General features: G+C 42.8%; 2 protein-coding genes and 1 long non-coding RNA gene across 6 annotated transcripts in view; 1 reads left to right on the forward strand and 2 right to left on the reverse strand.

Moving 5' to 3' along the window:
• LOC132450075 (L-rhamnose-binding lectin CSL2-like) overlaps window positions 1-3,922 on the reverse strand; it is a 20,726-nt gene extending 16,804 nt beyond the window's left edge. Inside the window, exons 1-3 of the mRNA XM_060042048.1 lie at window positions 3,756-3,922; window positions 3,562-3,594; window positions 3,330-3,374 (exon numbers count right to left, since the gene is read on the reverse strand). Coding sequence (XP_059898031.1) covers window positions 3,330-3,374; window positions 3,562-3,594; window positions 3,756-3,786 — 109 coding nt within the window. The 5' untranslated portion in view covers window positions 3,787-3,922. The remainder of the gene's footprint in view (window positions 1-3,329; window positions 3,375-3,561; window positions 3,595-3,755) is intronic.
• Window positions 1-13,860, reverse strand: part of LOC132450074 (L-rhamnose-binding lectin SML-like) — a 16,312-nt gene extending 2,452 nt beyond the window's left edge. Inside the window, exons 1-9 of one of the 3 annotated variants that reach the window (XM_060042045.1) lie at window positions 13,760-13,805; window positions 13,543-13,640; window positions 13,428-13,494; window positions 10,785-10,920; window positions 10,440-10,543; window positions 10,312-10,356; window positions 10,063-10,201; window positions 9,848-9,951; window positions 9,417-9,754 (exon numbers count right to left, since the gene is read on the reverse strand). In XM_060042045.1, the coding sequence (XP_059898028.1) occupies window positions 9,744-9,754; window positions 9,848-9,951; window positions 10,063-10,201; window positions 10,312-10,356; window positions 10,440-10,543; window positions 10,785-10,920; window positions 13,428-13,494; window positions 13,543-13,640; window positions 13,760-13,790 (735 nt within the window). In that variant the 5' untranslated portion in view covers window positions 13,791-13,805 and the 3' untranslated portion in view covers window positions 9,417-9,743. Of the gene's footprint in view, window positions 1-9,416; window positions 9,755-9,847; window positions 9,952-10,062; window positions 10,202-10,311; window positions 10,357-10,439; window positions 10,544-10,784; window positions 10,921-13,427; window positions 13,495-13,542; window positions 13,641-13,759 lie in introns of those variants that run through there. The other 2 variants (XM_060042047.1, XM_060042046.1) reach the window with 2 other exon arrangements.
• Window positions 3,970-7,807, forward strand: LOC132450078 (uncharacterized). 2 transcript variants are annotated; one of them, XR_009523784.1, is made up of 6 exons: window positions 3,970-4,957; window positions 6,947-7,007; window positions 7,095-7,145; window positions 7,220-7,264; window positions 7,427-7,491; window positions 7,589-7,807. It is a non-coding gene; the product is annotated as an uncharacterized LOC132450078 (long non-coding RNA). The 2 variants fall into 2 exon arrangements; XR_009523783.1 differs by lacking the exon at window positions 6,947-7,007.
• Window positions 13,861-16,612: the final 2,752 nt, after the last annotated feature.

Below are 16,612 nucleotides of genomic sequence, written 5' to 3' on the forward strand. Positions count from 1 at the left end.
GCCACAGATCCTCGTGAACGTGCTCGCCTGTGCACGGCGAAAGTGTGGCGCGACAAATCAAAACGTATCAAAAAAAATTGCCCGATCCGCGTCTATACGTTCACTCCGTATGGGATCTTGTTGCCCCGTCGCGTTTGGTGTGAACCCACTGGAGAAGTTTCAAGACAGACAGCCAAAATTGACATTTTTATTCAGAAAATAGCCGGTCCTTTTGCTTCCCTTTTAAAAGCCTGTTTGTGACACGATATGGATACATCATCTAGCCTGCATGTGGAGGGCCACATAAGGTAAGAAATTGGTTTACGTAAACTTTGCTGCTGGTTCTGTTTGCTCGTGAATCGTGATGACCTGGCCAAAGGTTACCCACGGTCCTAAGCGATTGTGATCTGATTCTGTTTGGTGCTCCAGCTAGTATGCATTGTATAGATTGCAGCTAGTAGCAGCTAAACACGGTGCGATTGCTATGCCAATGTGGTTATAGTTGTTTTGTCTGATTGAGATATGTGACGACTTGGAGCCTGGTAGGCCTATCCTGACATAAATATGTTCTCGCGTAACCTGTTTGATTATCCTAAACTGTAGGGGATTTTATTTGCGGGCAATTTATTTGCGGGCAACGAGTGAAGTCTACATTGGTCCTTCTTCGCAAGTGTTTACTGGTGGTCAGGATTTGGCAGATGCAATTCTCCTCTGGGCGCTTGTTTTTTTAGTTTTTTTTTAATGCAGCATAACATATGCTACCAGCAGCGCTTGGTCGTCTTCAAAAGGCTGATGCTCAGTACCTCGTTTCATTTCGTACCCCCATAGTCTGGCATTGTTTGTCTGGTAAACTTTGTTGATGTCAAGATAAGTGTTAAATTGCCAACACTGTTCTTTGTCCTGTGTGTATTAGTATTACATATCCCGAGCCAATACCCTGGTGTTTCCAACGCCGTTTTGCAAAACAAGCCAAAACACAAACTGTGGTTTTCAACTTTTATTGTTCGAATAGGATTTTCAACACCTGACAATACACTGTAGAGCATATGCAGCATTGAATGGATGAATAGCTTACATAAGGGTACCCAGCCCTTTTCAAACCACACTCAAGCTTATGGTTATTGTCCCCACCACTTCTAAAAACAAACTGACGCCCATGACTCCTGCTCTGTCTGCCTGCACCAAAGTTTAACATTATAAACTTGGAAGGAGGTAACTGATATGCAACTAACTTATAGTGCAATTTTGACTTATAATACGTTATAAAAATGATGCATGACCGTAATTCTGTTATTGTTTTCATCTAAGGCAACAGTAGCTTAGTAGCTCCACTTGTGAAATGTTGGTCGTCCAATAACATTATTTCTCGAATATACACTTGGAGCAACACTACTACGGACTACAACAACGTGAATTTGAACCATTTATTTCGAGAAATATAAACAAATAAATATATGTCAACAATGAAACTTATAGTTCCCCCTGAGCGTCGTCAGCTTCTCGGTGCCCGCAGTACTGGCCGTCTGGAGCTGGATATTTTAGTCGGATGGTCTGCACGACGCAAGTAACAAAAAATTAGAATTATTTGTTACTATTTTCATGCAAATGTAGCTCTACAGTCAACACAGGCAGATTCAGGGTCCATCAAAGGGGAAGCTGAGCTGGCTGTCCGAGATGAGGGATTTCATTGTATTGATTTGTATTTTCTTCCACCCTCAACAACCCCCCTGAAAAGGTATGCGCATCTATGAAACCAATGATGGTATAAACAGAAAGGGGCTCGCATGCTGTCAGAAAGACAACTCTCTGTTCTGCTCAGTTTGTTTTGCCTATGCAAAGCCATCTGCACTATTTGGAACTTTTTCAGCGTGTTGCTTATTTTCTTAAAAAATATTTGCCTGTGATCCTCACACAATTCTAACCACACACACATCCCAACATTGACATGTATTGCAATGCAAATATCCACGGTCCAGGACTAGTTTCTATTATTTTACACAGTGGCCAAATTCTACACATGCTATTCTCGCTGTCTCATGAAAGGCCTCGCCATCCCAAAGTCCTGGGCCCGATTTTTGTCCCACTCCATCCCTGGGCACTAGATTCACAGAAGCCTTTTCTGAGCCTTAACTCCACAGTGAGACACTTTGACCTCATAACGGGCAGTGTTGGGGAGTAACGGAATACATGTACCGGCGTTACGTATTCAGAAGACAAATTAATAGGTTAACTGTATTCTGTTACAGTTACAATTTAAATGGTTGGTATTTATAATACAGTTAGGCCTACATCGTTGAAATTAATGGATCACATGACGATACTTCACAAGTTTATTCGTGCTTTCACACCAACAGCATATAGTGCGCACTAAACTTTGGTCCCTTGGTCCCGTGCGGTTGCGTTGGTGTGAATGCAACCACCTCACTTTGATGCGCACTACATCAGCTGGGCGAGATCCTCCCTGAAGAGGTGGTCTCTCTCGGTTCGCTTCCAAACGAACCCCGGTGAGGTTCGCTTGAGATGTGAAAGCGAACGCACCTCAGCCCGGTCCAGTTCTAAAAAACATAATTGTTTGTTTAGCGGTATATTCAAGACTATTAGCACATTCACACTTTGTTCCTCTACAGCAGATTATGTAATATAGTGCACTTTCAGGGAGACTTGGGCCTAACACATTCAGCAAGTTGTAACAGAAGAACACACCAGAAAAGGCGAGTTTAGTAAGCAGGATTTGATTCTGCATTCCTACACTAAAAAAATGCAATTCAATGTGGAAGTAATCCAAGTATTTACAATACAATATTCAGATTGAGTGATGTAACGGAATACGCTACATATTACATTTTTGGGCATGTATTCTGTATTCTGTAACTGTATACGTTTTAAAAGTATCCTTCCCAACACTAATAATGTGTTTTCTTACCATGTTATGTAAATTAAGCACATAAGCTGCATTACCCCCCACAGCCACAAGGAGGCAGGATCGAACACATAAGCTGCAATTACCACACACAGCCACAAGGAGGCAGGACACAACATACAAAATGCAATAGGTACTCCAGCCACAGATGGCAGCACCTTTAGACAGGTGAGGAGGGCGGAGCCAATGCGTCACATAGGCCACGCCTACTTGATACAAACGCGGAGCGGGAGTGAGAGGTGGTCAGAAACCCATGGCAACCCCGTTGGTAGTCCCGTGGCTAGAAGACAGGTCAGCCCTGGGTCCCACGCGCGTGTTCAATACAATTCCCCTCCTTCTGCTTCATAGTTACCATACCAAAATACTTTTAACAAATAAAGTGAGTTAAAAGCGTTCCGGTTAAGACTACTTTCTTCAAGAACACGGCAACCACAACTCAGTCGCTGCATCCGGCCCTCACAAGTGATGACGCTCTCTGTGGAAATAGAGGATATAGGCTTCAGAGAAGAGAACACACGCACACAACCGCGCACGCAGGCAGGCAGGCAGGCAGGCAGGCACACAAACACACACACACACACACACACACACACACACACACACACACACACACACACACACACACACACACACACACACACACACACACACACAAACCTTACCTGCATATGTAAGACAGCAGACCGCCGCCAACACTAAAAAAGAAACCACATCTTCATCATCATCTGTAAAAACACTTATTTTGCTGTTTTGATCCAACAGCAATAAATCAAATCATCTGCTGCTTCTGAAAGCCAGAGAGTGAATGTAGTGGGGTCCCGGGTCCCAGAAGGTGTGGCTCCATCACAGTACTTACCGAGCGCTGAGCGCAGGAGAGAGCTGAGCATGGTTCCAGAGGTGTTGGTGGGAGCTCAGCAGGGCTGCTAATGCTTCCCCCAAAGGGACACGGCTATTTATACAGAGAGGACTCAACAAGCCCCGCCCACACCCAGCGCCATGCAGGCAGGTGTGATGGTGACCTCACCAGAGAGAGGTCAAGGAATGGGTCTGCCTGAATGGAGTGTACTTCCTATTGTTGGGGGTCAAGCAGCGAAGCTGTGAGACAACCATTGTTATTCTACGTTTTTCTATCATTATTATTATTATTATTATTATTATCATAATTTACCTGCCATGGGAGTCTATGGCAGCCCATAGAACGCCTTGGGAGAAAATTGTGTAATTTGCAACACTAATTTAGGACAGTCCCATGATCCCTCACAGCAAATTTGGTCCAATCTTCTCAAAACGAGGCACAGATAATCTACAGACCATGCTTCACAAAAGTTATCTAATAGATTTTTCAAATTCAAAACTGTTTGCCCACGACTGCCAATCACATTCGACCGTGAAGCCGCCAAACAATAAGTAAGCCAATTTCTCAGCAGTCCTTAGACATATCGCTGTAATGAATGAAGTTGTGTTATAACTCCTCTCTCTTCACATGAATATATTTCAAACTTATTGTCAATGTCTGGTGATACTGTCAGACCTCCCCATATAGATAATCAATTATTTTTCATGGAAACATCAGAACTTGGCCGCTATGTTGAAAGTTGGCAAAATCAATAGTACATGTCCACAGGCCACAAATTCGGTCCAATCTTCATGAAACTTGTCCGATATGATCTTCAGCACAAGGTGAAAAAATGCGTTAAACAGCTTTTTTAAATTCCAAAATGTTTGGCCGTGACAGTCAATGGAACGTGATGGCGAAGCCGCCAAACAGGAAGTGAGCCCATTTCTCAGCAACTATTTTATCTATCATGCCAAACTTGCCCAACAGGAAATAAGCCCATTTCTCATCAGACCTTAGACATATCATAACGAAACTTGATTCAAAGACCCATGATATGACCTCATCATGCGAGTAGGGTCCAGCTGCAGCCCCGGAGAACAACACCCTGGCGTGACAACCACCCAGGCGCGACGGAAGTACTCTGGCGTGACGGAAGTGATTTATTTTTTAAACTTTATTTTACACACCGCTGAATCGGAAACCAAAGATGAACCATGGAAGTAAGTGTGACTGTCAATATGCTTAATATATTGAGTAATATTCATGTTAAAGTCGTGCCGTGGTTTATTTACTTTTCGCTAAATTCGAATATAATAATACTGCGCCCTTTTTGAAAAATTAGCTGCACTTCGTTCATGGAAGTAAGTGAGAGTTAACCTGTTCATAATAATTATTAATATATTGAGTAAATTTCATGTTAAAGCCGTGCTGTGGTTTATTTAGTGTCATCCGTAATCACCAATGTGATACTACAGCAACACGATTGAGCAAAACTGTCATGATCTAGTGGCGCTGTCAAAGGTGCAGAACTGGCCACCGGAGCAGAAAAGTGTCTGTTTCTCCCGGGGAATATCTAATAGGCTACTAAAACCTAGCCTGTATTAAAACAAGGCTATTACTATTATAAGTCATGCAATCTTATGACCATAACTAATAACACAACCAATCAGTTCAACAATCAGTTCACATTGTGGACCTACATATACCCCCGACATGGCTCCCACCCCTTTGCTGTGACCCTGCCGTCACACTTCCTGTGAGTACGTTTTACTACATATTTGCTAAAAAAAAAGAAAAAGAAAAGAACAAAGGTTAACAGGAAATTAACAATGTTAATTGTGTTTTTTCTATAGGTTGACTCTGATGGAAAGGATGCTATTATCATTCCTGTTTGGGTACCCGGACACTTTTCTCTGTGTGTAAGTTTGAGTTGTTGTGCTTTGCAGACACTGTACTCCAAGTGACTTGCAGTGAGATTACAGGGACAGCCTCCGCCACCCCAATTTAGGGTTAAGTGCTTTGCTTAATAAGGGCACTCTAGTGGTGGGGTTCCAGGGTTAGGCCTTAAAAAAAGAAATTGTTTGGTTCCGGTTTCCGACCGTCCATGTCAATTTATGTGCGACCCAAATTATTTTATGAGCTTTAAAAAAAAAATATATATATATGTTTTTCTTTTTTTTTTGATGCAAACTATAATTACGTTTTGGTACAGCACCTCTTCATTCTGTACAAGGATGAGCGAATTTTCTCGTTTTTAAATGAAAACAACCTACCTATCATTCGCTGCCGCTGGAAAAAATAAAATAAATTCCCTACCTACCCATGACCTCAACTGAAAACAGGAACCACATTTTTTTTTAGGCCTTAGTTATAGACCCACTTGGGTCTATAGCTAACTTGGTGGGAATACCAAGACTAACACTAATCCACCACTCACTGGTTCCTTAAGTGATTAATTTAATGTACATAGTACTATCAGTTATTGTACTTCACTAACACCTTTGACTGACCTTGATTGTTGTGTCAATGACTTTGCATGTCCAAGTTACATTGTCTGTAACCTGCCTGAATTTGTCTTCTAGGTTATAAAGCCTGTACTGAAAGAAGTTCTGTACATTGACTCTCAGTATCACATCAAAGAACAGGGCTTTGGACACAACGGTTATCGCAATATTATAAGGCAATTTGGGTGTTCCCAAGTCAATGAAGTTCCCTTGACTTACTTTTCTGTGAAATTTACAACTTGGATTAAATTCCTGTTTTGGCGCCGACGTAGATGGACTAAGAAAATACATTAATTACCAGTTGCCATTATTTAATAGCATGCTGTGCCTTTCTTGTAAATTCTTCCGAAAATATTGTTGAATCTATTGATTTTTCAAAAGGCAGTCACGTTCCCCTGACGACCCTACGTTAAAGACATTTCTAAAGGCAGTCACATTCCCCCGACTTGTCAAAAATTGTAGTCAAGTAGTCATGCGCTCATCACATGTCATCAGATCTGAAATATATGGAAAGTGTTTTCGAAAGTTATCATTCACTCTTAAGATACCATTGGACGCCAGTGAAATGTGTTCATTTATGACATACAATGGCCACATAAATATTTTGCATGGTGACATGTGAGATAGTTGAAAATAACATAAAGCTTATCTCTTTGTAAAGGCTGCAGTAATTTAATAGATACTTTGTAAACCACTACATTACAGAGATCTCGCAGAGCAGCTTGTTCCAGGAACTTGGTTGAAGAAGACTGGATATGATATCGCGGTACATGCATTTTTTATTGCCTAACTTTTAAGGAATAAATCGTTTTTAGATGTGTTTCTAATGTTATTGTTTACCTTCATTGCTCAGGGACTTCCACCACAGCCATATGGGAACGACTGTGGGATCTTCATGATTATGGTATACTCGGTCGCAGACTTAAAATGTACTGAACAGATATAACAACGCGTGTGAATGTCATTTTTCCATCACAGTACGCTTGGTACCTTGCCATGGAGGCACCATTCGACCTCACTGTTGTAAGTAGGCATTAAATTAAATGAAAAAAGAGCTGACGATTGAAAAGATACGTTTAAAATAAGAATTTGATTTTTGACGTATGTAAGGTTACAACATCGAAAATTTCCTACTTGTATGCATATTTTATCATTCTCAATTATTGGAATATCCCCTTACTTTAGAAAGACATGCCAGTCCTCAGAAAATGGTGGTGAACAGTACTGCTTGCGAACTTCCACCTGGATCGGTATGTTTTTGTTTATTTCAAATATGAATATACACCTCAACCCCAATATTGACAAAATATGTATAATTCCTACAATCATTTCTCTTTATCTATACAGGCACGGCAGAAGGTTCCCACACTTCATGGAGGAGGCCAAACAAATGGCGGCTTGACTACTTCCACCAGTCTTCAGACTGAAGTGAAAAAGAGAAGTGAATGTCGACAAGCTGAACAAATACGTCAAACAGCTTTTTTAAATTCCAAACTGTTTGGCCGTGACAGTCAAAAAAACGTGATGGCGAAGCCGCCAAACAGGAATAAAGCCCATTTCTCAGCAGCTCTTAAATAAATCATGCCAAACTTGCCAACCAGGAAATAAGTCCAAACTTGGTAAAAAAGACCCATGAAATTATCATGGGGTCACCCAAACAATTTGGTGACATTTAACCTCAGGGGGACGGCAAACAGGAAGTGAGGTCAAATCTATGCACAGTGTTCGTGTGATCTGAACCAAACTTGGCGCATATTCTTATGACTCTGTCCTGATGATGCCCAAATCATTTGATGACATTTGACCTCTACGGGGTCATTAAAAACACAGAGTGTGATCATATCTCAGTCTATCTTTACATTTTTGATGTGAAACTTGTTGAAAGTGCTGAAGGCCGTGTGTCTGACGTAGATCTATCTTGTTGCTGTGGCTATTCTGGTAAATTGCAGACGGGTTGTGTTACCTTGCGACGACGTGCATGATCAACGCAACAAACGATCGCGAAAATACGTATGGCAACCCTGACCCGTAGGCGGATGCATTGTTAGCAGCAAGTCTATTCCATCCCTTAGAATGCAACTTCAATGTACTTTCACTTTGATAACCATTTGCCAATAGCTTACATTGTGGGAGAAATTACTGAGACGGTCATCATCTTGCCACCTACCCAATTATGTCTGGCCTCCAAAATCAGTTTATGGAGTCATATTCTGCTTGGCCCCCTCATTGCTGCTCGCAGCTATATTTTAATATTGTGTTCCTATTTCTGCGATATGGCTTATAGTATTAGCCATTAATTATTATGTATTGTGGCAACCCATCTCTGGCACAGCGCCCCTGGAGGCCCATGGGGCAGGTTGTGGAGGCGGTGTACCACAGATTTCCATCAGATGGCGCCAGTGAGAGCATTGGTGTCCAGCCAATTATTGAAATGCGGAGCACCTGAGGAGGTGCGAACCAGGCTCTCCTGGTTCGCGTGTGCGGAGGGTGACGTGATTCCACTGGAGGAACGAGACTGTGGATTCCTCAAAAGCTAGGTTTAATGGTAATGTACTTAATGTTTGATTAAAAGTGTCGTTTTGGCTTTACGTTAGCTCCGGTTTGTGTGCTATTTGTAACGGGGCGGTTCACTCCCCAAGCCGGGTTGCCACAGTATGAACTCGTGAATGAACAGTCAACATGGAGATCATAACCTTTGTGTTCTTGGAGAGTGAGAGCAGCATTCGTGTTACGGTCGAATGTAAACTAGTTCAATGGAGGCCTTTGGTCTGTCAGGATCAACACATCATCTGGGACAACGCAGCAGTGAAGAGCCACAGTACTTTTCCGTGTGCTGCCAATAAGGTCTTATCAAAGACCGAGACCATGTTACCATCTTTACATTCTTTGTAAAATAAAAATTACAACGTTTTATACGTTTTACCAGAGACCACAGAGGAAGTCCCCTCCAGTTTATTCCAACATATTTTTATACGATCATTTCTACACCGCTGAGATCAATCTTGAAGGACTCATAACGGTTTTAAGAGTTCTATGTTTTTCATTTTGAAGAGAATATTTATTTGAAGGGATTTTCAAAGTGAGATACTAATCCACTGTGTTGCATTAGTATCTCAGGGAAGGAAGAAGTCTGGCTATATAGATGAGATCGTGCTGAAACCAAACAGTAGCATGCTTTAATAATAAGGCTTTAATAATAAGGCCTTGATAACCTCCGACCTCGGAAGGTCAACCTAGTCGGCATAGAATGGTGTAAATGGATCGGTAAAGGCATCAAAAGTTCTCACTGGTAGTAGATGAAGGCCTACTTGTATGCACTTATGTTCTTTGTTTCACAACACACATGACTGCATGAGAGCCTGAGTTTGAATGTTGTAATAATCATTTAATGCAAAAAGCAGAAAGCAAGATCAAGATTCATTCATCAGGTGGAGAGCTGGGGGGGGGGGGGGGGCATGCGTCTCCAGATGTTGGTGTTTGTAGTGTAGGCCTGCTGCTCTCCTCAGAGGGGATCTGTTGGATTGGAAAGCTCAGTATGAAGAACAGGTTCTATTGTAGAAGGGTAAATCCACATTGTAGGAAAACATTTTTACTTCCAAAACTTACATTGACAGGCATAAGCCAGTTCCAAGTACTTGACGGTCCCAAAACAGGGATCCTGAAACACTGAGTTCAGTGCATAGACACTACAACGGCTTTTACCGTTACACCTGTGGAGACACGGTTGTTAACTCCTCTCACCAATCTGGAAGTCACCCAGTGACAGCTCTTCATTTGCTATGAATGTACATCTTAACAGGGAGAGGAATCAGGCTCAGTACCTTTCAGTTACAACTCGGTTCGCAGTAGGAGTAAAGCAGGTGATGTTACTGAATTTCCCGTCAGGAACACCTTGTATACAGGTGGTTCGGTCGGCGCGCCCGTAGAACGCTCCAATGAGCGCTATCGTCTGGCCGCTGTCTGGGTGGGGAGCAGACAGGAAGAGAACCTCACGTGTGAACTTGCAGGTGGAGATGAAATATGGGACTTTATTGTTGAGCACATCGTGACACAGCGGTGGTGAATCCTACCACAGAAGAGTTCCACCTCCGACTCCTCACAAGCGACGACATGATCTGCACATAAACACTGGTTAGACATCACACTCACACACACGGAGGTCCAGTGTTGCAGTACTTCACAGAGTGACAGGACTCACGTGCAGGGAGGCAGGTGTACGTGGTTTGGATGTATTTGTAGGTGTCAGGGCAGGGGTCACTGAAGATCGCTTTGTCCACCTCACAGACTTTCTTACCGTTACACCTTAACCAGGAACACACATCACTAATAAGACGAGAGATACAAATACCTGCAAGCAGACAACACTGTCTGGGCGCCAAAACACATTGTTCTCTACTCATCTTTAACGTCAATTTACTCTTTAATCTTATCTGAAACTCATTCTTGCGTTTGGGGATCACATTCCCCAAGAGATTGAAGGCGGCAGTACAACGTTACAGAGGGCCGCTGTAGGTTAGGGGAAGGCCTCAACACTGATAGTCACCAGGTTGCAAGGGCTTCCAGAGCGCCTCCATGAGAGCATTCAGTGTTTTCCAGCTGTCCTGGGGGCCGGCCTTCACTGCAGGTCTGTCTGTTAGTCCGTCCGTAGGCCACTGTGAGCACACTGACCACTCCTTGATCTGTTGGAAGGATTAGAGATTAACAAATGTTTTTATTTATCATTTAATCTTTGTTAAGATTAGCAAATTAGGCAATTACGTTGAAAGTAGGCCAATTGACAAAAATTTGGGGGTCCATTTTGGGGTCACTGGATGTAGTTACAGAAATGTTCTCTTCTTTGGTGTGATGAGTAACTGAGTGTCTACAGCTCAACAGAAGCCTTTTTAAAACATATATATTTTCACATAAAATGTAGTAAACCTTGATGCCCTGATTACTAAAGAGACCAGACGCCTCCGTCTCTCTCTCTCTGAAGTCATTCTATGTGTGTATCTATTACCCCATGTTGATAATTATGGTAACCTTTAACAATGTTTGTCATCTGCATTTTATTGTATTGATTGAAAAACATTTGAAGCAGTTATTTGTCATGATTAGCTTGATAAACAAAATGTATATAAAAAGTTTAGCTTTGGAATGGATTTTCGGAAGGAAGCAGAGCGAATGGAGACTTCCGGTTTACTCTGAAAAACACGTCGGCTAATGCTGCTATCCATTTTGATGGTAGGCTGGTACGAACGACCAGCTTCAGCGAGAACGTGACGTATTTCCCTTGCTCCAGCCTTCCAGTTTGCTATTTGTGTCCGACGAGTTTGAGAAGAAAACTATTTTGGAAAAAAAAAATAATCCAGTATAATGGTCGCCAGCCTTTACAGAAACATGAACATTGCAAGCCTTTTACATTGCAATAATATCTTGCCATTTTCGCCAATTTTAATTTCAACAAGTTCTGTTGTGTTTCTGTCGAGCCACGAGGGGTAGTAGCGGGCTAGTCATCATTAGCAACATAGCCTCTTTAGCAAACCAGCTTGAAAACACAATTTTACATTGAATTGCACGCAAAGCATGACCGTGCAATGCATAAATTGGTGACCGGATTAAAGCAGCAATGAAATCAAGTGTGTAAGAGGATTTAAAATCGACATTACAACCCCCAACGTGGTACAAATACAAATAAAATGCATCTCAACCCCCATTAACTATGGGCGCAGCCATCATCTTTGCGAGTTGTACAGATCTGCTCGCTCTACTTTGAAAGCGACGAGATACTACGACCGAAAGGGGGCGTGCCTCAGTGAAATGCCGCAAGAAAGCTGGGAGATTTGCGACTTTACCACTTCGTACATCCAAATGGATAGCAGCATTATGTGCTGCCCATTTGTATGGTAAGCCCGCCCCAAAGAACAATGAATTTCTTCCCTGGGTAACTCGAAAATATACGTTTTTATTACAAGGAGATCATCCAACAGCGGTATTAATTTCTCATATTAATCTTCTTAGACAAAATGTATACATGAAAGGAACCGTTGTAATGGATTTATTTCTGCGGAATTATAAACTTCCCTTGTGCACCACAAAAATACGTCCTCCTAATCCGTCCCAAAGAAGAATAAATGCCATCCCTGGGTCCTTTTTAAAATGTTTTATTTGAACATCAACAGTTACATAAAATAGTACTAATCACAAAAGCTTAGACAACGCAAAGACTGTTATTCAAACTGACCGAAGATTACGAAAAATAATGCACATTTATCGCTATAAATGTTATTCAAACTTTTTAATGGTAAAACCTTCTTAAAAGGTCGCAATTCCACCGAGAATAAAATGAATGCCGTCAATTATGTATGGGCAGTGACGTCATGCAGTTTCTAAAACAGTCGACAGGGGGCCGAACGGTCAAGTGAGTCGTACTGGGCGACCTGTGCAAACAACCTACTCTGTCTTTTAGGTTGAATAACACAATAGGGCTATAATTAAAATATATTTGTATTTCTACTGGGTTATTCAATAGTTGGTATTGCGAAATTGAAACAGCAAAAGATGAATCGGTAAAGACAAAAATAAGGGGAGTGACTGTGTGTGTGTGTGTGTGTGTGTGTGTGTGTGTGTGTGTGTGTGTGTGTGTGTGTGTGTGTGTGTGTGTGTGTGTGTGTGTGTGTGTGTGTGTGTGTGTGTGTGTGTGTGTGTGTTTTAGGGGTCATTGCTCTGTAAATATTGGGTTTGATATCAGTGCAAACTGATTAAGAAATGGGTCATGTTCCAATCTCAGCTGCTGTTGAATCCTGTCCATCTGTTTTCATTTGGATAGTTTCGATTCTGGGTCGAGGTTCCGGCTGGAGCCGGTTCTGACCCCTCTTTTCCAGCGGTGCACTTCATAATATTTAGAGTCGATCATACTCTTTCAGTCTTGAACTGGGGAGCACAGTCTCAAAGACTTGACCCACATCGTGGCTCAAGTCTTTGTGCTTTGCGTCATCGTGCTTTGCGTCAGACACCAAGAAAGTAGGTCTGTCATAGAGGCGAACTACCTGGAAGTCTCTGAATAAACATATCGGTGTGTCAAGAGCATCCTGCTTTTCTGAGTATAGGCTTAACTGCACACTGAGACACTTCCCTTTGACCTCATGTTTGCACTTTGTTCTTTCTGGCCCGGTCGTCCGATCCTTTCATTAACGGGTTTTCTTACCACAACTCAGTCGCTGCATCCGTACCTCACAGGTGATGACGCTCTCTGTGGAAATAGAGGATATAGGCTTCAGAGAAGAGGACACACACACACACACACACACACACACACACACACACACACACACACACACACACACACACACACACACACACACACACACACACACACACCCCTTACCTGCACTTGTAAGAAAGCAGACTGCTGCCAAAACTAAAAAACAAACAAAATCATTATCACGTGTAAAAAAAACAACATATTTTCTGAAAGCCAGAGAGTGAATGTATTGGGGTCCCGGGTCCCAGAAGGTGTGACTCCATGACAGTACTTACCGAGCGCTGAGCGCAGGAGAGAGCTGAGCATGGTTCCAGAGGTGTTGGTGGGAGCTCAGCAGGGCTGCTAATGCTTCCCCCAAAGGGACACGGCTATTTATACAGAGAGGACTCAACAAGCCCCGCCCACACCCAGCGCCATGCAGGCAGGTGTGATGGTGACCTCACCAGAGAGAGGTCCAGGAAGGCTCTGCCTGAATGGAGTATACTTCAGATTGTTTAATATTGTGTTCTTATAGTATGAGCCAAAAGTTAGTATGTATGAACTCGTGAATGAACAGTCAACATGAGGACCTTTGTGGTGTTCTTGCAGAGTGAGAGCAGCATTAGCGTTACGGTTGAATGTAAACAAGTTCAATGGAGGCCTTTGTCTGTCAGGATCAACACATCATCTGGGCCAACGCAGCAGTGAAGAGCCACAGCACTTTTCACTTTTCATTTCGTTTTACCAGAGACCACAGGAAGTCCCCTCCAGTTTATACCAACATATTTTTATACAATCATTTCTACACCGCTGAGATCAATCTTTATCTCATACAGAGTTCCCGTTGTCCGGTAATTACCGGTCTTTGACCGGAAAAAAATGAGGAGGACCGAAAATTCTAAATGTCTCCGGTCAGAATGACCGATTGGAAATAAGGCCCCGTCCACACGGAGCCGAAACGGGCGAAAACGATCCAGTTTCGTTTTATGCTTAATGTTCAAGGCACTGGTTCTCCACAGAAAAAAGTGGAGTGCATCAACCCTGCGCTCATACAGCATGAGCGCTGTATACAAACATTCAGTCACGAGGAGATTCAACCATTGAGCAGAACAAAATTGAGCAGGTCCTATGTTCCCGGTTTTCCCCAAAAAGGGTCCTATGTTCCCCTGTAGCCATACATACCGGGGAGCATAGGACCCTTTTTGGGAAAAGCGGGGAACATAGGACCCTTTTCTGGGAAAAGGGTCCTATGTTCCCCGCAATTTATCAATTTTTAAAAATATTTAAACTTTGACGCGGCATTCGCGTAATGACAGCCAATCGGCGTTCAACAGAGTGACATGTCTAACGTAACAGCCAATCAGCGTTCAACCGGCCAACTCAGTGCAGTGCAGCCCGGGGTGAACTGCAGCATGGAGGAGAAAGTGATTGTTGCCGTTTGCGACTCCCGGAGCTCTTTATATAATAGTCTATAATATAATTGTATAATAATATCACGTCCAAAAGCTCTGTGCGCCTCCGGATGGCCGTAACGCGGGGAGCTCTCGTAGGGATTGGGCTTCTCGGGGTTTGTTTACCGGTGTATGAATATACTGCGTCAGGTTCTCCGACGTCTCTCCCTCTTCCACAAAAGGTAAAGACATGCAATGGTAGTTATCTCGGCCGGAATTTGGCAGTAATGGTGGAAAAGGTAACAGACCGGGGAACATAGAACCCTTTTTAAAAAAAGGGTCCTATGTTCCCCGGTCACATACATATCGGGGAACATAGGACCCTTTTTTGGGAAAAGCAGGGAACATAGGACCCTTTTTTAAAAAAAGGGTCCTATGTTCCCCAGTCTCATACAAAGAGGGGAACATAGGACTCGGGGAACATAGACACGCTCCCCTATAGACTACCGTAGGTTTATGAACTAAACGGCGGCAAGCTAGCGAAAGCCGGCGGCAAGCTTTGCGGAGCACCGGTATTTAACAACCATGGCGAATCAAAATATGATCACACACTTCTTCTTTATATAGCCTGCCTATCAATTTTTTTAAGTGCAATAAACACGGACAATATCCGACCGTTTTTTTTCCAATTTGACCGGTAAAATGAAACCTTCCCGGTCACATGACCGGCACCAATTTCTTCTAGCGGAAACACTGATCTCATAACGGTTTTAAGAGTTCTATGTTTTTCATTTTTTGAGAGAATATTTATTTGAAGGGATTTTCAAAGTGTATCCACTGTGTTGGATTAGTATCTCAGGGAAGGAAGAAGTCTGGCTATATAGATGAGATCCTGCTGAAACCAAACAGTTGCATGCTTTAATAATAAGGCTTTAATAAAAAGGCCTTGATAACCTCCGACCTCAGAAGGTCAATCTACTCGACATGGTGTAAATGGATCGGTAAAGACATCAAAAGTTCTCACTGGTAGAAGATGAAGGCCTACTTGTATGCACTGATGTTCTTTCTTTCAAAACACACATGACTGCATCAGAGCATGAGTTTGAATGTTGTAATAATCATTTAATGCAAAAAGCAGAAAACAAGATCAAGATTCATTCATCAGGTGGAGAGCTGGAGGGGGGGGGGGGGGGCATGCGTCTCCAGATGTTGGTGTTTGTAGTGTAGGCCTGCTGCTCTCCTCAGAGGGGAACTGTTGGATTGGAAAGCTCAGTATGAAGAACAGGTTCTATTGTAGAAGGGTAAATCCACATTGTAGGAAAAAAAAAAAGTTTGTTTCCAAAACGTACATTGACAGGTATAAGCCAGTTCCAAGTACTTGTTTATCCCAGAACAGGGATCCTGAAACACTGAGTTCAGTGCATAGACACTACAACGATTTCTACCGTTGCACCTGTGGAGACACGGTTGTTAACTCCTCTCAACAATCTGGAAGTCACCAAGTGACAGCTCTTTATTAGCTATGAATGTACATTTTAACAGGGAGAGGAATCAGGCTCAGTACCTTTCAGCTACAACTCTGTTCGCAGTACGAGTAAAGCAGTCGATTTTATTGAATTTCGTGTCAGGAACAACACCGTATACACAGGTGGTTCGGTCGGCGCGCCCGTAGAACGCTCCAATGAGCGCTATCGTCTGGCCGGCGTCTGGGTGGGGAGCAGACAGGAAGAGAACCTCACATGTGAACTTGCAGGTGAA

Source organism: Gadus macrocephalus, chromosome 21, assembly GCF_031168955.1.
Source record: "Gadus macrocephalus chromosome 21, ASM3116895v1".
Classification (NCBI taxonomy): domain Eukaryota; kingdom Metazoa; phylum Chordata; class Actinopteri; order Gadiformes; family Gadidae; genus Gadus; species Gadus macrocephalus.